The 27632-nt window shown below is 47.5% G+C and overlaps 1 protein-coding gene across 1 annotated transcript in view; it reads right to left on the bottom strand.

Moving 5' to 3' along the window:
* Positions 1-1221: 1221 nt before the first annotated feature.
* UBE2QL1 (ubiquitin conjugating enzyme E2 QL1) overlaps positions 1222-27632 on the bottom strand; it is a 45012-nt gene continuing 18601 nt past the window's right edge. The window contains exon 2 of the mRNA XM_082651978.1: positions 1222-2558. Coding sequence (XP_082508104.1) covers positions 2427-2558 — 132 coding nt within the window. The 3' untranslated portion in view covers positions 1222-2426. The remainder of the gene's footprint in view (positions 2559-27632) is intronic.

The raw sequence follows: 27632 nt of genomic DNA, 5'->3' as shown, positions 1-27632 counted from the left end.
CTCCAGCCCCCAGAAAGGGAGTTCTTGCTTCAGACTAAGAGTCAAAGCAATAGTTGAATTTTAAATTCTTCTCTGCTGCTTTTCAAATAAGAAAGTTTTATGAATTTCAGTGAAAAATAATATTTCTTTTACCAAAGAGTATTTTTTCTATAACTTCCAGTTTCTAAAAAAACTATTGGAAATGCCATGGAAAAAAGTCAAGTTTAGGGTGTACAGAGAGGTTGAAATTGAGCCAATGGTCTCCCTCCCCCTTGCTGTTGGCAGTAATCTCTCCCACCCTTAGGTTATAAGTCACCTCCTGGCTACACCTGAACCAACTGTGGCCAAGCTCTTCAATCAGCTAATAAGCAGTACTGAAGTGACCCAGCTGTGGATATATAGACATATGTCCAAATATATACATACATTCCTAAAAGAAAGTTGTTTTTATTTCAAAATTTGGAAGAGGAAACTATCTGGAAAGAAAGAAACTCAGGTGCTCTGCCTTGCCGGTGTTTCTGCCCTAGATCTACAATATCCACCGTGTAATTCCATTACAATCAGGAGCCCAGGGGCCCAAAGACCATGGGTTAAACGTCAGGTTTCCAGGATGGAGAATTCCGCTGTGGAGGATCAGGTGAATGGACACTTTAAGTTCATTGTCATCAAATTTCATGACTATTATTACTCACAGGGAACTTGAGCTGGAGGTCAGGCATTTTGGCCGCACAGAACTGCATGTGTATCTGGGGCACATCGGAACATTGTAAAAAAAAAATAAAAGTAGCAATAAAGGGTAGATTTTAGAGGAATGACCAAACCTGCTGGGAGGAGCTGACCCCCGTCCTTTGAGGCATGGTGTCTCAGATCTCTGATCACCTTGGTGAGTGAACCCAAAACTCTGAATACCCAAAATTGCCTGAAGAATTTAATACAATCAGCAAAGAAAATTCCCCTTCCCTCATAGTGGCAAAATATAATTGGCAACATCAGAGTTTGGCCAAACCATCCCTTAATGCTTCCAGTTAGTTTCTAATTGTCTCCCTGGTTGCTTCTGGGGGCGATTTTAACCCACTGGATTTTTGCAAAGACCATGGGTTCCTAAGACTCTTTTCCTGCACCTTGTTGCAGAATGCTGTCATGGTATTCGTAGTATTTGAAATATTAAATTCTGAAAATAGATTAAATATTTTAAATGGAAGGATAGCCCACAATGACTGGATTCAGGTATGCATGATTTTATTTAAAATGTGTCCAATAAGATTTTTCCACTTGGAATGAACATTTTAACCTCTTTCCGCATATTATTATAAACAGTGTTTCCTCATTTCATGGTTTTTCTTAGAAAGTTCTAAGTAACTCAACAGAAGAGAAAAATGAAATTGTGGGGAGTTAAATAACAGAAATTTATATCCTAGCAAGGGTGCTCACGCATCCCAGCCTCGGGGACACACAAGTGACTACTGGGCCATGCAAATCATCGTACGGTCACTGGGTCTCCTTTGGCAGTTCTGGCATTCCCTGTCACGAGCACACAGAAGAAAGTGAGTAAGGTGACTTCAGTGAATGGGACATTGTCTTTTGCTTTTGGTGGTGGGTTGACCAGCAGAGAGAAGACAGGAACACAAATGTCGTAGGAGCATCTCAGGATATTGGAAGAGACTGTCCGCATCTCACCACCGTTGCTCTGAGCCCCAGGGAGGGCGCCCCTGGCATCTGCACCGTGTGTGCCCCATCATGGCCACAGCACGCCCGGCTTCACCCACGGGCACGGGCTGAGCTGTGGACAACACACACACACACTGCAGCGTCGGCATTGGGAGCACGGTTTAACCAAGTGGTCAGTTGCTGTTTTAAATCACTAGAACCTGGCAATATTAAATTTTTGTTTTCATGAGCCAAAGGTCATAGCACAAATGAGGTCTACATGTCATGACATGGGGCCACAGGAAGACACGTCTTCAAGTTATGTTGACCTGCCAGGGAGAGAAACAGAGATACAGAGCACAGCAAACATGTACTGGTGATGCAGGGCGTTCCTGTTACATATGAACGGCGCCTTTTACATGTAAACGGGTCCAGAATAGGGCACTGAGTTTCCTGCCTGCTCTTTGGAGTTGCTGTCATGGAAAGAAGCTAAGGGCCAAAGGGATGGGGCGGGCGGAGGGGCAGGCGGGCTGGGGAATGTCACCATCTTGACGTTTGTTCTAAAGTGACTTAGAGATGATCATTCATTTATAATTGAAACCTAATCCCAAACAGCGTTGGCTCCCTCTTTCTCTCTGTAAACACATCTGGTCATAAATAACTTAAAAGTCTCCTTGGCATTCAGGATTCAGTTCCGGCTGGAGTGAAAAAGGATGAAGGATGCTCAGCGTGGAGGAGGAGATGTCGGGTATCTGTGTGTGTGCAGAGGCGGCTGAAGCGTCTATCCCACGTTGCAAACATCAGCCGTCAGAGACGGGCGGGGTGACCCAGCCGTACTTTTCATGAGTCTTCACCAAACTCTTAAAGGTAGCTTCGGCTTCCTTGCGACTGAAGGACTTTTTTGATTTGCCCGCTTTTCTACAGATCCGCCCCTGAGTGAGAGGAAAGATAAAGCAGGTTAGAACCCATCAGCAATCCCAATTCCCACCCTCGTTGTGAAGAACACACAAAGTGGCGGGGATTTCTGATGTCTGAATCGGTGTGATGAAAGGGGAGATATGGAACATCACAGCTTCGTTACCAAATGGACGGAGGGGTCCAGTGGCGGGCAAGCTTTTTGGGGAGAGAGAGACACGCGGGCCGCTGGCGTCCTCAGAACGAGCTCAACCCAGGATGCTGGAAGGCGGCCACTGCTCCAGGTCCCATGCCCAAGCGGGGAGGACCAGCTTTATCAAAAGAGCATCGATGCAAAACGGAGCCCATTATCCTGGAGGCAAAATGCTGTTCTAACTTCCCTTCCCTCCCACCACAGAATGCCTTTAATGATAACTTAGAGATACATGTTTATGTATAGATGTGTATATTTATAGATTCACATACACACTTTACAACTCCAACTTTTTATGTTCAAGCTCAGCAGCAATGAATGACTTTCTTGTAATTCATGCCATGAGGGAACCAGTTCCTGAGAAGATGGTAGGGCCATTTCCACGGAGGTGGAAGCCTGTCCTCGAGTCCCCAGTGAGGGGTCCAGGGGAGGCCAATGCTTCCTCACACAACCGCCGGTGGTAGGGGGGTGGTGCTAGGAGAGGTCCACTCCCCTCACAGTGACCAGCGATGCTCCGGTCTGAAGGACGGAGCCTTTGGGTCTGCAGAGACCAGAGGGTCTGCTTCATCTCAGGATGGACGCAGGCTCTAGACCATGAGCGAGAAGGGACCAGCAGACACCGCTGAGGTGGTCGTGTCTCGGGCCATCGCCACCCCTCCAGGGAGCCCTGGGGAATGCGGTACACTTGGCATCAGAGGGAATGGGCAGACAGAGGACCCTGAGGGGCTGGGAAGAGCCGGACCCTCCATCAGATGAGTTGGCACCACTCTCAGCCGCTCCCCACGCCGCCTCCTCACGGCCCATCAACAGAAACGCTCTCTTAGTCTCTCAGCTACAATTCCTCGCACTTGACTTCCCTTCACCCGTCCTGGAAGACTTGCTTGTCTTCCCGAGCATCCCACACACGTGTTTTGTAGGTGGGATGGAAACACCCTGAGTTTCACCCACTAGCAAGCGCGTGCACACCATTCTCAGCAGTCTCCTGTTGTTTATGAACTTTCACTAACAATGCTCTCTGGACAGGCCCTCGGCATGTAATATTTTTGTTACAGCACACTGCGGGTATCTGCCATCTGTGTAAGGGGACCTGAACGGGACCTGGACCTCACCCCCAGGGCCTGGCTGGGCTACACCACATACCTGTTCCCTTGTACAGAATTGAGGGCAGCAGCCACCCAGGTCTGTGTGGCCTGGGGACCAAGATCCTCCCATCTTGGGTCTCTCTGATAACCCACCCGTAACTCCCCTGGGAAGACGTCTTCATTCACGGGGGAAATGGCACCAGATCCCTACAAACTGGGAACGGGAGGCTGTTCCACATATTTAAATTCAGAGCTCATGGTTCCTTTTTAACATTTGTCTTTTCAACAGTGGAGACTCAGAGCAAAGCCCAGTTGGTGGTGGGATGGGGGGGGGCGGTGGCGAGTCAGAAACCCAGAGCTACTGCTTTGCTCTGGCTGCTCTGGACATCCCTCTGGCTGAGCTTTTCCATCCGCCAATCAAGGGCAAGACCACCGCTTCTAATTAGCTGCCTGGTGCACAAGAAATGAGCTGCTAAAGGGTGATGGAAAACTGGAAAAGAAGACAGGAAACCACCATTTATTGGCTTACAGAAACTTCCCCGTCTCTCCTGCTTTGCTTATGTGGTGTAGTTACACTTATAAAAAGGGACTATGAAAAGCTAATACATTTATAATCATCATTATGTGGGTCAAGATCAAAGTCCAACGTTACTTCATTAAACACAGGCGAATGCATCTTTGCAGGGATGTCGGCATCAATTTTTACATAAGTGGGAGCAAGTATCAAGGGCTATTGTTTTGTATAAAATGCAAATTCTAACCATCTCTACCATTCTTTTCTATAATACTGAAAATTTATGGTATGCCTTGAGAATTCTGAACTAAAAGCAGCCAGAAAAATACAAGCTCACAATCATCTTGGAATATTCCAACGCTCTTGGCATGGACACAGCCTTTGCTAATTCTTTGTGAAAGTCTCAATTGTTACGGAAAACAACAGATAACCCCCCAGATGAACAGACCAGTCTTTGTTGCCTCTTCTTCCCGAGAAGAATGATGAACATAGAGCACCAGCGCTCAGTCAATTCAGCAGCCGGGAGACAGAGACCGTGTGTGGCGCTCGGAGGGCTTAGCATCTTCACCGCACTCAGCTGGCCACAAAGCACTCCCATCTCGCCCCCTGTCCTACACCCTCATTTGCAGCTAACAAATATCTTTTCATAGGTCACCTGTCCTCCTCTGATGGGCTGTTTAAGCATCACCCAGCGACACCCTGGGCTCGAAAACCAGGGCGGCTGTGCTCTTCTTGCTGAAATGCCCTTGAGGTGCCCACTGCACCAAGAAGGGGAGTGTCACTCGGTCCAACCCGGGCCTCTGATGGTCCAGGGCCATACTCATGTTGAACCAACTCCCATTCTTTTCTTTCTTTTTCTTTTTTGTTTTTTTGGCCACACCATGCAGCTTGTGGGATCTCAGTTCCCTGACCAGGGACTGAACCCAGGCCTCGGCAGTGAAAGTGCTGAATCCTAACCACTAGGGCACCAGGGAACTTCTTTATTTTTTTAATTGAAGTAGAGTTGATTTACAATGTTGTGTTAGTTTCAGGTGTACAGCAAAGTGATTCAGTTATATATATATATATATATATATATATATATATATATATATATATATTCCCAGAATATGTGTATTATATATATATTCTTTTCCATTATAGGTTTACAAGATACTGAATATAGTTCCCTGTGCTGTACAGTAGGTCTTTGTTGATTATCTGTTTTATATATAGTAGTGTATATTTGTTAATCCCACACTCTTTATTTATCCCTCCCCCACCTTTCCCCTTTGGTATCCGTAAGTTTCTTTTCTAGGTCTGTGTGTCTGTTTGTTTTGGAAGTAAGTACATTTGTATCATTATTTTAGATTCCACATATATAAGTGATATCAGATGGTATTTGTCTTTCTCTGTCTGACTTACTTCACTTAGAATGATAATCTCTAGGTCCATCCATGTTGCTGCAAATGGCAATATTTCATTCTTTTTATGGCTGAGTAATATTCCATTGCATATATATATATATCACATCTTCTTTATACATTTGTCTGTCGATGGACACTTAGGTTGCTTCCATGTCTTGGTTTTCATCAATAGTGCTGCTATGAACATTGGGGTGCATGTACATTTCTGAATTGGTGTTTTCTCTGCATATATGCCCAGGAGTGGGATTGCTGGATTATACAGTAGCTCTATTTTTAGTTTCTTAAGGAACCTCCATACTGTTCTCCAGAGTGGCTGTAACAATTTACATTCCCACCAACAGTGCAGGAGGGTTCCCTTTCCTCCACACCCTCTCCAACATTTATGATTTGAAGACTTTTTTTTTTTTTTTTTTTTTTTTTGCGGTACGCAGGCCTCTCACTGTTGTGTCCTCTCCCGTTGCGGAGCACAGGCTCCAGACGCGCAGGCTCAGCGGCCATGGCTCACGGGCCCAGCCGCTTCGTGGCATGTGGGATCTTCCCGGACCAGGGCACGAACCCACGTCCCCTGCGTCGGCAGGCGGACTCCCAACCACTGCGCCGCCAGGGCAGCCCTAGCCTTTTCGATGGTGGCCATTCTGACCGGTGTGAGGTGGTGCCTCACTGTAGTGTTCATTTGCTTTCCTCTAATGATTAGCAAGGTTGCAGCTCCGTTCTTCCTTCCCGGGTACAGTCTCCTAGAGTCTGGATTTTGGGGAAACCTTCAGCCTAACTCCTCTGACCCTCTGTATTTTCCTCTATAAATCAGGGACAAAACCCACTTTACAGCATCATGATGAATGTCAGATAAGATATTGAATTTGAAAACATTTTGAGAATTTTAAGGTGCGTACAACCAACTAAGAACAGTTTTTCTTATTTTCCTAACATTGATATTTCTCTCTTATCTATTTCCATGTAACTAATACTCAGAGAGTCTTTTCTGGAGATTTTCCTTCAAAATACTCTTGTTTTCCCTAAAATACCTATACTTGTATTTAATGCCAAAGGACCTGATGTGACAGTTTGCTTAGCCCACTGTGATAGCTCTGTGCAAGCATTAAGAGGTTAGAAAAGTAAACTCTCTCTCCTGGTTACAATCAGTCTGTCTTGTTCCAGATTATAAACGTAGGGTTATGTGCAACCATAGGATTCTGACCTAACAAACCTTAAAAAATCTCAAAATCTCTCAGTAATATTGATGCCAAGCAATTCTAATGATAACACAGTTCTCTGGGGCTGCATCTGTCAAACAAAACCATTAGTTGGTGCTTTGGTTTGACCTTTTTTTTTTTGCTTATAGCTTTTTGGGGGGACCAATCACAATGATCAACATGAAAACATTTCCACACAGCTAACAAGCGACCCCAGACTCAGGTCCTCGGACAGGCCACCTGGTCTTATGTGGCTTTCATTACCCTGATGTGCACATTCAATTTCAGTCTGGCTCTGTCACTTCTTCACCTCTTGTTCATTCATTCATTTATTCATTCATTCACTCACTCAGTATGTTGGGTGCTGGGCTTAGAAAGACAAAATGATCCTGGCCCCTGCCTGTAGGGCCTTAGAATCATTACGGGGAGAGAATCCAGGGTGTTGTCGCTGCTGAGACAGAAGGGGTATGTCGGGGTTTCTCAGCCCCCGTACTGTTGACAACATGGGCTGGATAACTCTTTGTCGTGGGGTGTTCTGTGCACCATAGGATGTTTAGCATCATCCGTGGCCTCCACCCACTAGATGCTAGCAGTACCTCCTGAGCTATGACATCCAAACTGTCTCCAGACATCGCCAAATGTCCCCTCAGAGATAAAATCACTCCTGAATGAGAGCCACTGGTATATGGAATAAAGACGGCCCAGAGCAAGGAGGAGATAGTCCATCTCTATTCACCGCTACAAGTCCTCCCCGGGTTAGGAACTGTGCTGGTTACTGGGACTGCAGGGCTTTCTAAACTGGAAACGATTTTGGTCCTCATAGAACTTACAGCTCAGAGGGGAGGATGGATTCTACCTTGGGGGAGAGGAAAAGAGAAGGGGTAGTGTTTGTTGTCTGTGTGGTCAGAAAGATTTCCACATTTGAAGACACTTGAACTGAGCCTTGAAATACGGGTAGTAAATGTTTATCAGGTCATGGTGGGTGAAGATAAGTGGTCCAAAAGTGGTGGTTGAAATATGCAGCTGTATTCAGAGGAGGATGGGCAGACACTTGGTGAAGCTAGGGCACAGTGTGTGTGTGTGTGTGTGTGTGTGTGTGTGTGTTCGGTGGGTGTACAGAATTCAAATCCCTGCTCCAACACTTCCTGGCTGTGTGACCCTGGGTGAGTTACTTAACCTCTCTGAATCTCAACTTCCTCATCTGCAAAATAAGCATAGTCACAGGATTATATGACACTGAATTTTTATAGGGATTTAATACGTTAAAACGTATAAGATGCTTGGCACAGTGCCAGGCACATGATGAACACAATAAATGTGGATTTTTATTTTTGAAACTATCACAGAGGAGCTCATCCTTATTCTTTGGCAAAGTTAGTTTCATTCTGCCCTCTTGGAAAAACACACACACACACACACAAAATTCTCTGTCTTTCGTGAGGATATTATGACTTGGCTTATTTGGTCACAAAAACATCTTCAGGCAAATCCAATATTTTGCATTGGATTTCATTACCTGGGCTGAATTATAGAGCTGCTGCTACTTGTTTTTAAAGTCTTTGCAAGTGTAATTTTTAGTCTAAAAGCGCTCACGCACCCTTACCCCTCTGACGCCGGTTTCAAGCATGTGTTGTGCTCAGTGTGGACTCCCTTCAGGACGCTGGCTGTGGAGGAGAAGCTCAGATGGGTCACACGCTTGGCTTGAGGAAAGCACAGGAACAAGCATCTTTGAAAGGAGGTCCGCTCAGAGAGACAGCAGTGATTTTGCCTCTCTTTTAAGGTCTGCTGTTCAAAGTAGATCAACTTACAAGTTCTGAAGGACAGATAAAACTCTACAACGGTTGAGACTGCTTCCAAGAAACTCTTTCCCAAATCAAAACAATGACTCTGAAGCCACTGACCAGTGAGGGAGGGACTTCTGCTGGATCTCTCCAATGGAGCACCAAAGAGAAGCACTTGGGGGTGGAAATGCATTGATATGATTCTGCAGCCCTTACCATAGGTCTGAGAACGTGTGTATGTGCTTCTGTGCATGCATGTTCACATGTGCGCATACCAGTGTGCATATGCATGTGTGTGTTTGTATGTACACGAGCATTCACATGTGCGTTTGTATGTGCACACGTGTGTGTGTGTGTGTGTGTGTGTGTGTGTGAGACTATAGTGTTGGGAGAGATGTGAGGGTCCTTGCAGTGACTGGAACCCAAGAGTAACCTTCCCGAGGGAAGCCCCGGGCCTCATACGTCGAATAGGAGGACAGTGAGTTTACAGGGGGGAGACCTGCTGCCTGTCAGGGGTCCCACCCAGCACCAGCCGAAGTGGGGAGGAGAAGAGGCTGCTGAAAGGGCAGGGAGTGGGGGGCAGAATGGCGCGGTGGGGACACGCCGTCAACGAGCTGGTGTTGGGTTTCGACGTGAAACGCCCTGAATCCCCACGTGGCCTCTGCCCACAAGTGCGATGGCATCTGGTCCACGTCTGGTCACGTCTGCTGATGTGCTGCAGTGGTGTGGCCGCTTTCACACGTAGTATCTCATTAAACTCCCACAGACAACACTCCACTTGAGCTTGATCATCAGGGCTGGTCAGGAAAGTGGGCTTCCACTGATCAACTTCATCCCCCCAAGCACAGCTGCCTCCTCCAGACCACCGGGTGATGACCGGAGGCCCCTTGAGGTCGAAGTACCAGGGAAAGATGCGTCATGGCCAGGCTCGCAGGAGGCACAGAACCCGCCAGGGAAAGGGCTTTGCTAGTGGGGGTGGGAGGGGCTTGGCGGGCTCCCTCCAGGCAATCAGTGTGTCCAAAGACGCGGAGGCTCAGCCCTTCCCTGCGTCCCATCCCTCTGCTGGGCATTCAGGTCCCTGTGCCCTCCTTGGGTTTTAAGCAGAAGCTCATGTTTCTATTTGCTTCCATTATTTCGACATCCTATAGCAAAGTTATTTAACGGCATCCCCTCACCCCACCCTAGCTATTTGTAATTTAGTTCCAGATCCTGTTTTTTTTTTTTTTTTTTAAGATTTTCTTTTTTGATGTGCACAATTTTTAAAGTCTTTATTGCATTTGTTACAATATTGCTTCTGTTTTCTGTTTTGGTTTTTTGGCCACGAGGCTTGTGGGATCTAGGCTTCCCGACCAGGGATCGAACCTGCACCTCCTGCATTGGAAGGTGAAGTCTTAACCACTGGACTGCCAGGGAAGTCTCCCAGATTTTGTTGATAAGACCTTTTGTGAGATACAAAAACTAAAAATAGAACTACCATACGACCCAGCAAATCCACTCCTGGGTGTATATCTGAAAAAAAACCCCAAACTTTAATTCAAAAACATATATGCACCCCAAATGTTCATAGCAGCATTATTTACAATTGCTAAGATATGGAAGCAACCTAAGTGTCCATCAACAGATGAATGGATAAAGAAGATGTGGTACATATCTACAATGGAATACTACTCAGCCATAAAAAAGAATGAAATATTGCCATTTGCAGCAACGTGGATGTACTCGGAGAGCATTGTGCGAAATGAAATAAGTCAGACTGAGAAAGTTAAACACTGTATGATCTAAAAAATAAAACAAACTAGTGAATATAACAGAAAAGGAACAGACACAGATATAGAGAACAAACTAGTGGTTACCGCTGTGGGGGGGAGGGCAAGAGAGGGGGAGGGGTTTAAGAGACACAAACTATGATGCATAAAATAAGCTACAAGGTACAATGCAGGGAATATAGCCAGTATTTTATAATAACTATAAATGGAGTATAACCTTTAAAATTGTGAATCACTATAATGACCACCCGTAACACATAATATTATACCTCAACTACACTTCAATTAAAAAAATCAAACTTCTATATCCTCGTCACAAAATGTTGTAAGGATTCTACTATATATTAAAGGTCTTATTTTTATAATATAAATCACAAAAAAAAAGACTGTAAGGCAGATTCTAGAAACTGTCAACTCAAAATATTCACCTCAGAAACAAAAAGCTAAGTTTATCTTTCTGGAAGTTACACCTTGAGGACACAAGGTCTGTTTTATAATTCTGACATTGGGCACTAATTCACAGTCACACACATAAAGGCTATTAGAAAAGCAAGTTTCAAGACAGACCACTAGAACATTCCATAGGAACAAAAGGTGTTGGGGACAGGGCACTTGTGCTGAGCAGCTCTAGGGGCCGCACTGCCAGGTGGACAGAGTGGAGCCACTCTTGGGTGGTTTTAGGTGGGAAAGGCCAGGATCCTCCATTCAGGGACCAGGATGAAAGCTTTGCGCACATGTGCACGTGGATATACCGTCTGCTGGAGAAAGGCACTGCAGTTTCTCCCTAGCAGAAATGTTCTCACAGTGCATCGTGGGCTGCGTGTGTCCACCCGAGGCAGGCAGGGCACCAGCAGGTGATGCTGTGTTTTGGAAAGATGTCTGAGTGAACCCCTGGGGACACCCAGAAGGAAGCTGTGATTCTCTGCCCATCAGGACACAACCTTTCACTGCACACACGTCCAGGGGCGTCACCCTTGTGGTTGACCCATCCTTAAAGACACGCTTGGGTCTATCAAAGTCGTCGACACGGAAGGGACTGTACCCAAGAGGTTAAATGCTTATTTTCTCCTACGGATGCCAACAAGACTGTCTGACGTTACGACCTGTAGCCCAATTATGAGAAGGGAGGTGATGTGGCGGGCAGACCTGGGCCACAACCGTGGGTGATAGGGTGGTCCCCACCAGGACTGGTGTAGACAAGCAGGGAAACATACAATATATCTCTTCAGAAGCGAGTGTTCTCTAGATCAGAGAGTCTCAGCCTGGGCACTACTGGCATCTGGGGGTGGATCATTCTTGGTAGTGGGGCTGTCCTATGCATTGTAGGAGGTCTAGCAGCATCTCTGGCCTCTAACCATTGCATGCAATAGCGGCCCTGTGCCAGATGTAATAACCACAAATGCCTCCACATACCGCCAAGTGTCCCCAAGGGTCAGGACAGAATCGCTTCCCGTTGAGATAGCCTGCTCTAGTCTATGCAAGGAGCATGCTGTGCGGGGTGCAGATAGAGCGCCAAACCTGGCCTGGAGGGCCAGGCAGGGGAGACTTCCTGGAGGAGGCAGTTCAGGAGCTGGACTCAAGGACGAGTGGAGTGATCCATCCAGGACACAGGGAGGGAGACGGGGGAGCACGGGGACTACGTGTCCAGGTGCTCCCGGGAGGACAGAGACGGAGCAGGCGGGGATGGGAGGTGGGTTGGTTCCTGGGGCTGCCGTAACCGAGGGCCATACTGGCTGCCTTAAAAGGACAGAAATTAATTTTCTCTCAGTTCTAGAGGGCAGAAGTCCAAAACCAAGGTGTGGGCAGGGCTGATCCGGGAGGCCCCAGGGGACAATCTGTCCCGTGCCTCCCCCCGGCTTCTGGTGGTTTGTTGTCAATCACAGGCGTCCGTGGGTTTGTGGACGCATCACCCCGATCTCTGCCTTCAGGTCATGTGACCTTCTCCCTATGCGTCTGTCTCTGTGTCACCCTTCCTCTTCTTACCAGGACACTCACTGGTCATGGCATTAGGGCCCATCCTGACCCAGGATGATCTCTTCTTTACTTCTGCAAAGACCTTGTGTCCAAATAAGGACACGTTCATAGGTTGGGGGGGGCGGGGGAGGGAGGGGACGGACTTCAATATACCTTTGGGGCACAACTGTCCCCACTGTAGGAGGTAAGGCTGACAGAAAGGTCAGCACCTGCATCTCTCCTGGAGGGGACAGAGTGCAGGGTCCGGGTTTCCTCTGGGATGGGTCACTTGGGAGGTGGGTGGCCGTCAAGTACGGGGTGGGGGCCAGGTGCCTTATTGCCACCGCCCAGAGAAGATGGGCAAGGGCCTGGCCCGGGACAGAGGCAACTCATGGGGAGGGAAAGGGGCTGAGAGCAGCCGGGCGACGCCTGCAGGACTGGGAGGGATCTGTCGTTGAGGGAAGGAAGCAAGTTTCTGACCCTGGAGGAAACAGGGTTCCAGGGTAAGATACGAGCCCTTGGGAGCAGGTGGGAGGTGAGGCAAGAGGAGAAGCAGGAAGCGGAGGGCTTAGCAGCTGGACCCAGCAAGGGGACCTCGGGGAGGCGGGCACAGATGGCGGTCCACGAAGGGTGCCTGCGAGCGTCCGAAGAGCATCTGTGGTCCAGCCCTCAGGAAGAAACAGCCATCTCAGAAGTGTGATGCTCCCTTGATTCATCATAAAATCAGAACTTTAAAAACTCTTCTCGACCTTATATTTTAGCAATCACTGCATGTTAAAAAAAATCTGGTTCTTTGGAAAAGTGCAGCTTAGCTATCAGAAAGTCCCAAAAGAGCAACCTGTATTTCCCACAGATTAATAAGTGCCTGCCACGGAACAGACCTCGTGCGGGTTGCTGGAGACACCAGGTGAGGCCAGGTGAGGGAGATGTCCAGGGCTTGGCCTGGGCCTCGTGGGCAGCAGCCGTGGGAATGCATGAAGGAGTAAACACATGAGTGCCACGGGCCAGACTCGTGTTCCCTCCCCGGCAGGACCACAGGCCATCTTTCCACGGCACTGACGCTCATCTGGGTGAAGGATGAGAATAATGCCCAGAATGCAAAGCCACTGCAGTCAAGAAGGAATATTTCCCTGGTGGAACATTCTAGAATTGTCCATTGAGAAACCTTATGGAAGGACAGACTCTCTGTGACAGTCTCTAAAATAGCTTCCCAATTATTAGGCGATAAATGTCCTCAGATATTTCCTTTTGATTTTTGTGAACCTCTCAGGAGGACAAAGTCAGCATCAATTTTATATAACCTGGATAATATTAATATTTAATAGAAATTAAAGTGAAACCACATTATTTAACCCAGTAGTCCCCCTTAGATACCGTTTCACCTTGTGTGATTTCAGTTACCCTTGGTTGACCATGGTCCAAAAATATTAAATGGAAAATTCCAGAAATAAACAATTCATGAGATTTAAATTGCACACTGTTCTGAATAGTGAGATGAAATCTCACGCTCAGGCAGATCTTGGAGATATTTCAGGTTTGGTCCCAGACCATCGCAATAAAGCAAATATTGCAGTAAAGACAGTCACACAGATGTTCTGGTTTCCCAGTGCGTATAAAAGTTATGTTTACACCACACTATAGTATATTAAGTGTGCAACAGCACTGTGTCTAAAAAACAAATTAAACATTTAAAAACAGCATTAATTAAAAAATAATGTTGTTGACAAAGAATGGCACTGATAGACTAGCTTGATGCCGGGTTGCCACAAACCTTCAATTTGTAAAAGACACATCTATGAATTGCAATAAAATGAAGTGTGCCTGTCCCACTCCATCTCACCTGGGACGTGAGTCATCCCTTTGTCCAGCATCTCCACGTAGTACATGGGAAAAAACATAGTATATGGATTCGGTACTACCCGCGGTTTCAGGCATCCAATGGGTGCCTTGGAATGTAATCCCCTGCAGATACGAAGGGACAACTTCATTATCACTAAAAAATCCTCAAGCCACTGGCAGCATCAAAGGCATACCTCATGGATACTTTTGATTCTTGCAAAACATAAGCATCTCTTTCTTCTACACTTTAAAGAAAGTTCTAGCAATTATGGAATCTGTTTTAAGACAGATTATATTTTCTTGGAAGAAGCAGACAGGGGAAAAGGAACTTTTTGCTAAAACTTTAAACTGTATCAGATAATCATTTCGAAATTATGTTTCCTGGAGATTCCACTAACACTTCTGCTTAAGTGGCTGGGTCCCAGTGGGTTTCACTAGCTGTGTAGGGACACAGGCAGTGGCAGCTGGACGTACTCTTTAAAGGCAATCTCGGTGATGGTGTCTCGTCCTTGCCGTGTGCTGGGCAGTGTTCTCAGGATTGGGCTCGAACAGACTCCTTAAACCCTCTCTGGAGCCCCGCCAGGTGGGCTCCGCTACCGTCAACCCTGATTTATAGATGAGGAGACAGGCACAGACTAGCCAATCACGTGCTCGAAGCCACACAGGATCCCCACGCAGGACCGGAGGCCACGCCCTGAACCCCAAAGCCAGGTCGCCTCTCAGAACATGGAGAAGTTTCGCAGGTGTCAGCGAGAGAACAAGATACCAACCCTCCGCTGCAGAGAACGCTGCCCGGCCTGGCCTTCCCTCATTGGATGTGGGCCCCGGGGTCACTGAACCCCTCTATCCCTCTGCACCGCAGCCTCCTTTCAACGTGGAGCTCCGGGCCTCCATCCCACGTGGAAACCCCGAGCCGTTCAGCACCGAATCTGCCTTTACCACCAAAAGCCTGGTCCTCCAGCCACAGTCGTGTGGACCTCGGGCCCCTGCCCAACTCTGGGGGCCTCGCTCTGCGAGGCCTCCTTCACCCACACGCCCTGTTCCCTGGGACGCCGGCCACCTGCGGTTTCCATTTGCTGCACACAGGACGTAGGCAGAGCTGCTGGCCACAGGCCGAGCCGAGGGCGGCGTGTTCCATTCTCAAGGCTGAAGTGCCTGTTTAATGCAACACAACCACAGCTTCCAGATTTTCTACTTGCGAGCTGAGTCCGGCCGCCGGCATGTGGTGTTCTAGAAAAGCTCCCGAGTGTGCCCTCTGCCTTGCCGGACGATCCCCACGGGGGCAGCTCATCATGGGCGCGCTTCCCCAGCTGGCTCCACTGACAAGCACGCGGTCACTTAGCAGCCTTCTTACTGGGACAGCTCCATGTGTGCCCTGCACCCGGCGAGCGAACAGGGATCGGTGGTGTTCTCCTACCCAACTGGACTTCTCAGGTCAGAATCCAACCCTCTGTCCTACACAGGCAACCTTCCAAGGGCACCACGTTTTCCCTTCTGGGAACACATTTTGAGAAGGACGAGAATTGTGGTTCCTCCCCCCAGCACCCCACTGGTTTTGGAGTCCACCTGTCCATTCCCTGCAGCCCCCTGTTCTGGGGGTGGGACCCCACTGACTCCGGCCTACGGCCACTCACTCACTGGGGCCCCATGACACGCGAGGCTGCCCCTGTCCCGCCACGTAGCCTTGATTTAAGGACCAGACACTGGGGATGCGGATTCTTCCTGCTGCTGCCTGGGGGAGATGCAAGAAGGGGTGCATGGGCTGGGGCAGGAGGGGGCTTTGTTGGAGAGGCCGGGTCTTCCTTTATCCTGGGGTGGCCAGAGCTCACGGCTGCCAGCGGGAGGAGACACCCACTCCCCACACCTCGTGCCCCCGTGCCCTCCCGAGAGAAAGCGGCCGTGCTGACAAGGGCCGCTCACTCCTGCAGCTTCACCCCACATGCACAGGGCTGGGGGGAGAGAATCTGCTTCCAGCCAATGCCCTTCTGGGGGGTCTGCTGTTGATTTTATGACCCTCAGTAAACCAGGTGACCTGGACACTCTCGTTACCCACTCCCGTCGACAGAAGCAATTCTGTGTGAGCACAGACAGTAGTTACGGCCATGCCATCGGTGGGAAGTCCAGAGAAATAAAGGAGACTGAGACTGTCACTAGGAAAGGTGACAAGAATCAGCTCAGGGAATTAACCTGTCAAAACAGAGGGCAGCCGCCTTCTGCCCTCGGCCCTGCCAGCAGAAGCTTCAAGAGTTTGATGAAATAATCCCAAACTGTGTTGTTCTAGAAAAATTACATCAAGAAGTAACCCAAGACTTTCACAGGCAACCAAGGTAACATATGCTTTCACTCCCGGGATGGCTTGATGGTTTCTAGTTTCAGGAGGCACGTCCGTCTTTGCGATTTATGGTGACATCTCCCAGCATCAATGTTTTCCACGAGCAATGTGACCTAGTGACAGAGAAAGTTCCCACCGCACGACACAGTTGGTGCAGGAACGTCAAAGTGCTAAAGGAAATTCTGCCACATTAAAAAAATAAATGACATTCTGGAATCACTGGAAGTCGCAAGAGGTATTTTCCAGAAAAACTCAAAGGTGAAAATGTTATGATTTGAGCACAAATTCTCTAATATATATTACTTTTGAGAAGAGTCTGTTTCTGCTGAAAAAGTACAGCAAGACAAAGACTCTGTGTGGATTACTTTATTCTCTGCTACTTTACTGATTTTCAGTAAAGGAGTGGTGTTCAGAGAGATGTGAAATTTCAGCATCTGCCCACGGGAGAGGCCTCATTCCTGCCCTTCACCTGGTTCTAGTAGGATGGGCACAAGAGGACAGGGTCTGTGGTCAGCTTGGTTTTCTTTCTTGAAGCACTGGATAAAGATGGAAACGACTGTGATGGGACGTGGATGAAGCCTTGGACAGTAGCCCTGAATGCGCAGTTTGTCTCTAAAGGGCCACACAGACTGGTCTCCAGTCCACAGGTCATGGTTCACACGTGCCCTGTGCGGGGTCCCTGGAGTCCACACCTCAGCCTCCCCTTCCCTCCCAGATGCCGGTCACTTCCGGCTGGACACGTGCCGCAGGCCAGCCACTGCTGCCTCTGTGTGGACACTGCTAGGATACAACTCATTACCTTCCTGATTAAAGAATTTCTCTCTAACTTCCCTATTTTTACTTTGACCTTCTATTTATACATAAATTTAAAAAAATATTGTTCATACCATTTTAAAGGTTATTATCCATTTACAGTTATTACAAAATATTGGCTATATGCCCCGTGTTCTACAATACACCCCCTGAGTGTATCTTACACTGCATAGCTTGTACCTCCCACTTCCCCAATTTGCACAAAACCCGCCAACTTTCTAGTCAACAGTTTCTCAAAGTCTGGAACGTCACCCAGAGCCCCTCCCTCAGCCTAGGAGGTCTGTTGGGCCAGCCCTTCCAGTTTGAAGGTGCTGGGGGCTCTGGTCACCCCTGTCCTGGGAGGGAGCAGGTGTGCAGCTCCCCGTAAGCCCCACCTCAGGCCAGTGCACCTGCCCTGAATCTCAGCAGGTGGCCTGTGTGAGGGCTGGGTGCTGGGGACAGTGCACCAAGAATCCCTAATGGCGCTGAAGCCAGGAGCCCATGAACTTGGCCTGAGAAAGCGTCCTACATCACCTCCTACATCAGTTTGGCTGGGAGGGGTCATGGCCTGAGCCGAGCTCTGTTTGGGAGGCGGGGGGAGGCTTGGAGGGCACTCGGAGGTGGGGGGAGAAGCCCAGGAGGTGGCAGACGGGCAGACAGGCACTCAGTCTGTGGCAGGAGGCCAATCGGGGTGCAGGGAACGTGGGAGGGTCTGCCCTGCTGGCCCTGCCCCGCCCCGCCATGTGACCATGGACCTTCAGCACCGACGTGACCCGGTGGTCCCAGGGCTCACAGGTGAGACCACCCACCGAGGATGGGCAGAGCAGGGATTTCTGAGCCCCTGGAGCTGGGGAAGAGATGTTTACACCTGTCTCTACACCAAGGTCGGGGGGATGCTCCTGCCCAGTGAAAGGCAACCATTAAGGGGGGCAACTAGCGTCCAGCGAAGACAATCGTGGTTTGCTTGCACAAATGCAAAATAAGGAGACTCGTGGGCAGGTGGGCATCGCCAACAGGATGTGACCTGAAACATTATTCCAAGCAACGAAAAGAGCCAGAAAAGTGTCACCAGGAACGTGTCACTCACGGGGCTCCTTTCCTTTCTCAGCATGTCCGCACACACTGGTGTAGGTTTGGGGTGGGTTTTGCACACTTGTGAGATGCACCTGTGCCTCTTCAGGGGGACCCCAAGTTTCCATTCCATCCCATAATGAGTCAAAGTGGGGTCCTGCACCCCATCCTTCTTCAGGTCCCGCCTACACAGCAGCTCCCTGACCCCCGAGCAACCCCCCATGGTCTTAAAATGGTTTTTTTCAAAATAGACCCAAAGACATAGAAAACAAACTTATAGTTACCACAGGGGAAGCAGGGGAGGGATACTTTAGGAGGATGGCATGAACACACACACAAATACTATATATAAAAGAGAAAACCAACAAGGACCTACTGTACAGCACAGGGAAGCCTACTCAGTATTTTGTAATAACCCATAAGGGAAAAGAATCTGAACAATAATATGTGCAACAGAATCACTTTGCTGTACACCTGAAACTAACACGACATTGTAAATCAACTCCACTCCAATTAAAAAAATGGGGTGCTTTCGCCCGTGGGAAAAGTGGCCAGCTACATGCTGGAAAACATTTAATAAGCAAGCACTTTGTAGTAAACTTGAGCCACGCCTGGTGTATTTGCCCCAGAACTGACTCTGACCGTCTTGTGCGCTGGCTGTCAATGCAGTGCTAATGAGGGGCAGGGCTGGGGGCAGAGGTAGTGCTCAGGGAGGCTGGCAGGAGGGAAGTGTGAGCGCGATCAACACTCCCCCACCCCCTCGCTCCGAGGTTGCAGATACTCCCCAGATAGCCAAGCAGGCAGTTCCCCAGGAGCCACGTCAATGGGTGTGAAGACCTTACCCTAACACAGGAATCCCAGTGCACTTGAGCTTAACAGCTACATGCGTTTCATCAGGCGTACTTTCTGGTGGGTCTTGGGGTGAAATGCAGCACCCATAACTGGGGCGGGTGCTGGAAGCCTATGCGTTTCTGCCCCGCGAGCATCTATCACAAGCCAGCATTTCACATCCAAGGCTGGAGTCTACTGCTCCCTGCATCGTGCCCCTGCCTCCCCTGGCTTCCCCCATCCCACCTCCCTACACTGCCTTCCTTGCATCATTTTCTTGTTAAATTAAGAAAGCACTAGGGGTGCAAAGAGCCCCTTTAGCCATGTGCTACGAAGACCTGGATAAAAGTAAGGCATGCAAACCATTTCAGGGCTACATACTGTCATCCGTATTTGCTGGTGTCATACACGTGTTGGTTCCAGTGCAGAGGAAACCCAACACACGCTTGTTCTGTTTGTGAGAACAGGCAGGGCAACAACATGGCATGAAGGAGCTTGCTCTGTGTTGAGAAGCAAGGGGGTGGGGATCTTTCTGGAAAACGTGGTATTCTGTTCCCAGAAAATAGTCTCAAGATTGTAATCAAGAAAGGAAGTTGGTTCTAAATTCAAATTTCTGGTCTCTGTTGGAAAAGCTTAGAAAACTGAGGGGCTGATTTTGGTTGACCTAATAAAAATTAAAAAGTGATTTTCTACAAGCACCTGGGATGGCTATTATTACTTTTAGGTCATCACTTTAGGGATGTTCTGATTTCAGCTCTTGTATCTGTATACGCGTGCTGCTGCAGAATCCTTTCCTTCTGATGAACTCAGAATCATAATGAGCAGAGAGAAGAATTCAGTCAGTGATTTTTATAAACATCACAGGGAATCTTCAAACAACACATACTTTGTCATACGACATAGGTAAAACTTGTTTCAGTCACAGCTCTGAGGGATTTCCATGTATACACTCGCTCAATCCACACCACAGAGAGATCACTATACCAGCCATCATGATGAGGAAACTGAGGCTTGGAGTTAAACTGTCCCAGGTCACACAGCAGGTAGGTGGTGGAGCTGGAATCTGAACTGGCACAGTTGGATTCCAGAGTCCCTGCCCCTCAGTGCTCTAGAGAAAGCAGCTGTCAGTGATGGAAACATACATACTGGGTGGTTTGCTGCAGTGGCTCAGCCCCATATATGCCTAGATTATCAGCAGGTTTGCATGACATTGGTTCAACTTTTAATTGAGCATTTCACAATCGTATTTAAATGCTAAATAGAATTTTCAGGCAATATGCCCAATTGTGCCAGTCCCTTTAAAAAAAAAGATCATTTTATTTATTTATATCAGACTATTTATTTATAGCAGACTCTTAGGTCCTTTCCTAGCCCCACCACCTCCTCTCATCTCAATCAGGATTATATTTGTGTCATTTCACTGTTTCCCCAAATTAATTTTCCTCTTTTGTACGAAGGCACTGAGCTTTGGAGCCAGAGGAAGAAGTCTTTCCCTCCCTCCAGTCCTTTTCCATGAGCATATGAACCTGCTGTTGCCCGTGACGGGTCGGGGAGCTTGTCTTTTATCAAAACCCGTGTGAGTGCTGAGAACTGCAGCCACAGACCCGCAGGGATGCGTGTGCGACACATCCCTGCTGAAGGAGCACGCCAAAGCACAAAGGGCGGGCGTTGTAATGGAGACAGAATTGCCAGGTTGACTTACGATCGACCTGCGGGTTACTTCTGCTTTACAATGCTGTGTAAACGAGACCCGTTTTACAAATTGAGGACAATCCCTGCAAAGCTTGCTATGGTTTCTACATCATTTTCAACTGACCTTTCTCATTTGCATCTTCACTCTTGGTGTGGCAGAGAGAGCAACTATTACCTTCCGTGATAAAAAGGGTGGAAGTGGGGGCTGGCAGGTGGGGAATGGGGTCACCCCATCAAGAAATGCTGGAGTCAGGGCTGGAGCTGGGACCCCCATCGGATTCCTAAACATTCCTCCCACATTATCTAAGGCAGTAAGCAGCAGCTTCCTAGGTGCTACCAAACCCCACAGATTTGGGGAATTTTAGAAGTGAGACCAAAAGGACCCTCTGATTCATACATCATTAGCAACATAATCTCAAGGTCAAGACTACACCATGGCAAATCCAGTTACTTTAGTTTTCTTTATTAAGATCAAGTTGGGTAACTATTTGGTCAATATAATTGTACACAATAACAATTAATGTAGCCAAGAAAACGGATTTAGCCACAGAGAGCCCAATGGTGCCTCTATAAAGACACAGCATTCGAGAAAAAAATCCTAGAGGTATGTTTGCACACACGACACATACAAACTGTGTTTTGCAGATACATGAACTCTTCTTAAATGACAGACTTTATATTAAACCTCATAAAAACTATATAAATTGAGTACAAATATATTCTCAAGACATCTAAAATGTAATAAAATTAAATAATGCAGTTTTTATAAATTAGATTTCTAATTACACAACAGCATACATCAAATATTTTGAAGATTCTTACTTTTAAGTTTTTGAAACCTAGCTGGACACTGCAGGGCCTTCTGGGGGACAGACTTCTCTCCCCTAGCCCCGCCTCTTGTTTATAGAAAAGCTTTAGCCTTCTAGGCCCTCCCTGAGTCCCAAAGAACAAATCTACTCAGAGAAGTGAAAAAATGCAGAAACAAAGGAAAACAGTCAAGCAAGACAAAATACTAATAGTTTAGCCATAATACAAAGTCAAGGACTTTTAGTTCCTTCTCAAGAGCTACAGATAACATCCTGAGCCATATCCTTGAGCTGTTTTGCAGATACTAAGTCCCCACCAGGTAGAAGAAATTAACTGCATGCTGCCCACAAGCACCTAGACCCCAGACCGGTTGGAACCAGAAGGTTGGTGATGTTGACTCCTGAAATACCACCTGGTTACCTCACCTCTAACCAATAAAATAATGTCCATGAGCTGATCAGGCACCCTTTGACCCTCACCCTTAACACTGTCTTAAAAACCCTTCCCTGAAAGCCGTCGGGGACTTCGGGTCTTCTGAGCACGAGCTACCCATTCTCCTTGCTCGGCCCCATGTTGGATGCCTTGGAAAAAACACGGTGCTTTCCTTCACCACAACCCGGTGTCAGTGGATTGGCTTTACCGCGTGCGGGCGAGCAGACCCAAGTTTTTTTTTTTTTTTTTTGCGGTACGCGGGCCTCTCACTGTTGTGGCCTCTCCCGTTGCGGACGCGCAGGCTTAGCGGCCATGGCTCACAGGCCCAGCCGCTCCGCGGCATGTGGGATCTTCCCAGACCGGGGCACGAACCCGTGTGCCCTGCATCGGCAGGCGGACTCTCAACCACTGCGCCACCAGGGAAGCCCCCAGACCCAAGTTTTGTTCGGTAACATTTGTGGGAAGAAATGAGAAAGCCATGCTGGCTGTCAGTTGCTAGCCTACTGTAAGTTAAGGGAATTATATTTCAATTTTGGATACTTAATTTTAACCATGGATATAATGTATGGATTTAGTCTCTAAGGCAAATTCAGGTCAGCTATGATTATGTATTTTATTCCCACAGTCACCTGTTTTCGTATGCCTGTGAACATAGGGCACAGGCTGGAGGTGAACAAAACCACTTCTCATTACGTGTCAGGATGAACGTGTGAGGCTATGGCATCTCTACTCACTGTCTTGGGTACCCAAGGCCTCAATGAAAGCATCACACAACTACATAACCGGCACCCAGCGTGTGCACCAGCACACTCCTTGAGGAGGGAATGAGCGATCTTATAGGATTATCAGCACTGATCTGAAGGCTCCTTTACGTCCCAGCCAGAATTCCAAAGAAAAGGTAGTACATGGGCTGCCATTTCCCAAAACCTGTCCCATACGGTATTTCACACACTGGCTCATCTGATCCTCACCCGGGAGATGGACACACTCGTCCTTTGGCAAATGATCCAGTGGAGAATGAAGGGGCAAATCACTTCTTTGTGGCAGCAGAGGTAGTAAACGGAAGTGTGCCTCAGCAACTATTGCCGGAATTAGACCTGAAACCCACGATGCCAAATTTTGCATCGTAGAACCGCTTCTGAACTTTCACAAGAAATATCATCATGTTATTGGCTCTAAGAAGTTTTAATGGCTCTGAGTAAGCCAGGATATTCCAACCTTATCTGACCACAGTATACCCCATTCCCACCATACTGCCTCCTGCTTGCACCAGTCGTTAGTAACAGCCTAAGAACTAGCGTTCCATGCTGGATGGGTGATCTCCACAGAGTCACAGATTGCGGTGGTGGATGGTACCAGCCAGACACTGTGAGCACAGACCAACATCAATATTAGCCCTGCGGGCTCAAAACCAACCAGCAGGCCAGTTCTGATCAGAGCTTTCCAACAGGAATCTTCAACAAAGTTGACATTTTCCGAAGACAGACTTCAAAGTAAAATCTTTCACTTTTACTGGAAGTACCTCATAAAACGGGTTGACATGTTTACAGTCAATAATTTGGGGGAGGGTTTATTTTGGAGGCACTAATCACACGTCAAAGGGAGTGAAGGAGTAAATCAGCAAAACTGCCCTTTTCCCAGTAATGGGAAAGTTAATCTCAGGTATATTTTGCAGTGATATTTTAAATGGTAAAAGGGTAATTTTTCAAAACTTCCTGGCTCTGTTATGTAATATTTATGTTGGCTTGTGTTGAGATTCAAATATACAAAAATCAAGCTTATTCAATCCTTCTTTTATTTTTTTTGATTGCATTGGTTCTTGGTTGCTGTGTGTGTGCTTCTCTTCTTTGCAGTGCGCGGGCTTCTCATTGCAGGGGCTTATCTTGTTGCGGAGCATAGGCTCTAGGCACGCAGGCTTCAGTAGCTGTGGCTCGCAGGCTCAGTAGTTGTGGCTCACGGGCTTCGTTGCTCTGCGGCATGTGGGGTCTTCCCAGGCCAGGGCTCGAACCCGTGTCCCCTGCATTGGCAGGTAGATTCTCAACCACTGCACCGCCAGGGAAGCCCAAGCTTATTCAATCTTGATATTTGAAGCGGCAAAAATAATCGTTTCTCTCTGGCTTTGCTTGCCTGCCTTTCATGGTATTAAGAGGTTTTCTGTGCCATGGGATGCAATATTCTGTTGACCTCATTATTTGTAGATGATACAATTGCCTATGCAGAAAATCCTAATGGCTTAGCAATTTTTTTCAACCACTTTGAGGTATGATTGACATGCAACGAGCTGTACGTATTTAAACGTGTACAACTTGGAGAGTCTGAGATATGGCTATTTTTGAGGAACTTGATGTGGTAGAGAGCATTGGGTCTCCAGAAACAGCCACATGCTTCTCCTACATTCCCACCTCCCTGGCATCAGATTGTGGCCCTGTGGCTAGTTCTGGCCAGTGGACGGTGAGAAGTGGGCCTATCCGTTCTGAGTGTGGGCAGTAAGAGCTGCTGTTCTCACCCATCCTCAGCCTCCATTGCTGGGAATCTGGGAATCTGCTTCACATGCTCCAGATGGAGATGCTACAAGATGGAGAGGGGCACCAGCCCACATCAGAGTGTGTGCAGGAAATACGCGTCCATTGTGTGATACTGATGCGTGATGTGTGATGTGTGACGCTCTCTTGCAGAAACGAGAGCTCACTACTATGATAAAATTCTTGACGAACAATTGAAAACAATTCACATGGAGCACGAGTGATCCACAAAGAGCTGAGAAGAGCATAGAGGAGGTCTTGACCTACCCGCTGTTAGACAGGCTAGGAGGCCGTATTCCTAAGACAGAATAATATTCGTGCAGGAGCAGGGAGACAGATGAGTGGAACGGAAGAGAATCCCATCTGTATGGGACTTGTACACGATAAAAATGGCAAAAAAGTAAGACAGTGGAAGACGGCCAGGTGGTTCTTCAGTACATGAAGAAGCTGGGCTCCTACCTGATGGCACACAAAGCAAACGGGTTACACTTAAAATGCAAAAGGTAAAGTCATAAAGCCAGTGGAAGACCACATAGGGGTGTATCTTGTGACATAGGGTGAGGAAATGGGTCTTAACAAACAGTTCTTGCCGTGAAAAGATGGATGAATGAAACTACTTCAAAATTAGCGATCATTTCTTCAGTAAAAGAAGAGAGAGAAAGACTGGTGGGCCATGATTAACCTAATTCTCTCTGCACCTGAGGCAAAAAGAAAAAGTCACAGTAAAAATGAGGTGTAAGTTGATACATATCTATGTAAATACATCATGTGTATATGAAAATTTGATAGCTTTCCTATATATCAATAATACATGTTTAGAAAATGTAATCAAAAAAGGCCATATTGGGGCTTCCCTGGCAGCACAGTGGTTGAGAGTCCGCCTGCCGATGCAGGGGGCGCGGGTTCGTGCCCCGGTCCGGGAAGATCCCACATGCTGGGGAGCGGCTGGGCCCGTGAGCCATGGCCGCTGAGCCTGCGCGTCCAGAGCCTGTGCTCTGCAACGGGAGAGGCCACAACAGTGAGAGGCCCGCGTACCGCAAGAAAAAAAAAAAAAAGCCATATTGACAAAACCAGCAAGTACTGCCCATCCTGTGATGGGCAGCTTCTAAGTTGGGCCCAATGATCCCCTTCCTGGTGTTCATGCCCCTGTGATTTGAGTGTGGGTAGGACCTGTCACTTGCTTCTAATGAACAGACTATGGCAGAACAGATGGGATGCCCCTTCTGAGATGATGCCTCTGTGTTTTCGGGCTCTCTCTCGTTCTCTCAGCAGTTCCCTCTGAGGGAAGCCAGTTGGCCCAGAGAGAAGCCCAGGTGCAGGGAACAGGGGAGGCCCAGCCAGCAGACACCAGGCCCCTGGACGCTGCCAACACCATGTGAGTGATCTTGGAAGCAGGTCCTCGCCCCATCAGGTCTTCCTCAGCTGATCTAGGCCCTAATCTCTAAGTGACTCTACTTGGAGATAGGGCCTTTGCAGTGGTAATTGAGGTTAATGAGGTCACTAGAGCGAGCCCTAATCCTATAGGTCTGGTGTGCTTATAAGAAGAGGAGATTAGGACACAGACACACACAGAGGGATGACCACATGATGACACGGAGGAAACACATCTATAAACCCAGGAGAGAGGCCTCAGAGGACACCCACCCTGCCCACACCTTGAACTTGGACTTCCAGCCTCCAGAACTGTGGGAAAATAAATGGCTGTGGTCTAAGTCACACAGTCGGTGGTATTTTGTTATGGTGGCCCTAGCAAATGAACACAGATGCTATACCTCAATAAAATAAGAAATACATAAGTTTAAAAATAAGATCTGTTTTTGCAGAAACATGGACGGACGTAGAGATTATCATACTAAGTGAAGTAAGCCAGACAGAGAAATATCATATGACATCACTTACATGTGGAATCTAAAAAAAAAATACAAATGAACTTATTTACAAAACAGAAACAGACCCACAGACATAGAAAACAAACTTATGGTTACCAAAGGGGAAAGGCGGGGAGGGCTAAATTAGGAGTTTGGGATTAACAGATACACATTTCTGTATACCTACTGTATAGCACAGGGAACCATACTCAATATTTTGTAAGAACCTATAAGGGAAAAGAATCTGAAAAAGAATATATATATATACATATACATATACATGTGTATATATATATATATATGTATATATAACTGAACCACTGTGTTGTACACCTGAAACTAACACAACATTGTAAATCAACTATACTTCAATTAAAAAAAACACAAATACACAGACTAAGTAAATAAATAAATAAATAGGGAGACAGTTAAGTGTAGAGTTTAAGAAAATAAAAGATCTGTTTCGTCAATGAGATTAGGAAGTACGACTGGAGTAATAGTTACTGAGGTGGGGGGAGGCTTCTAGTTCATGCTGTTGATGGGATGCAACCTGGCATAACCTTGATGACAGGCAATTTGACAACATTCTCCCATCAATATGTGAGTGTCCACACCCTCTGATCCAGTGACCCACTTCTGGGAGTGTCTTTCATGGTAACGGAAGCGCAAGTGAGTGACTGTGATGTACAGGAAAGATAAGAGGGAAGGCTGCCCAGAGGACAGATCAGGAATGCACGATTCCACACCCAGGTGCTCGGTGGGCTTTTATGTATTTATTTATTATAAAGTTATTTATTTTGGGCTGCACTGGGTCTTTGTTGATGCGCATGGGCTTTCTCTAGTTGCAGCGAGCGGGGGCTACTCTTTGCTGTGGTGCACGGGCTTCTCATTGCGGTGGCTTCTCTTGTTGTGGAGCATGGGGTCTAGGTCCTCGGGCTTCAGTAGTTGTGGCACATTGGCTCAGTAGTTGTGGCTCACGGGCTCTAGAGTGCAGGCTCAGTAGTTGTGGCGCATGGGCTTAGT

Source organism: Grampus griseus (genome assembly GCF_964374135.1).
Source record: "Grampus griseus genome assembly, chromosome: 3".
Taxonomy (NCBI): domain Eukaryota; kingdom Metazoa; phylum Chordata; class Mammalia; order Artiodactyla; family Delphinidae; genus Grampus; species Grampus griseus.
The sequence above is the reverse complement of the archived record's forward strand: the minus strand, read 5'-3'. Positions and strand labels throughout refer to the sequence as shown.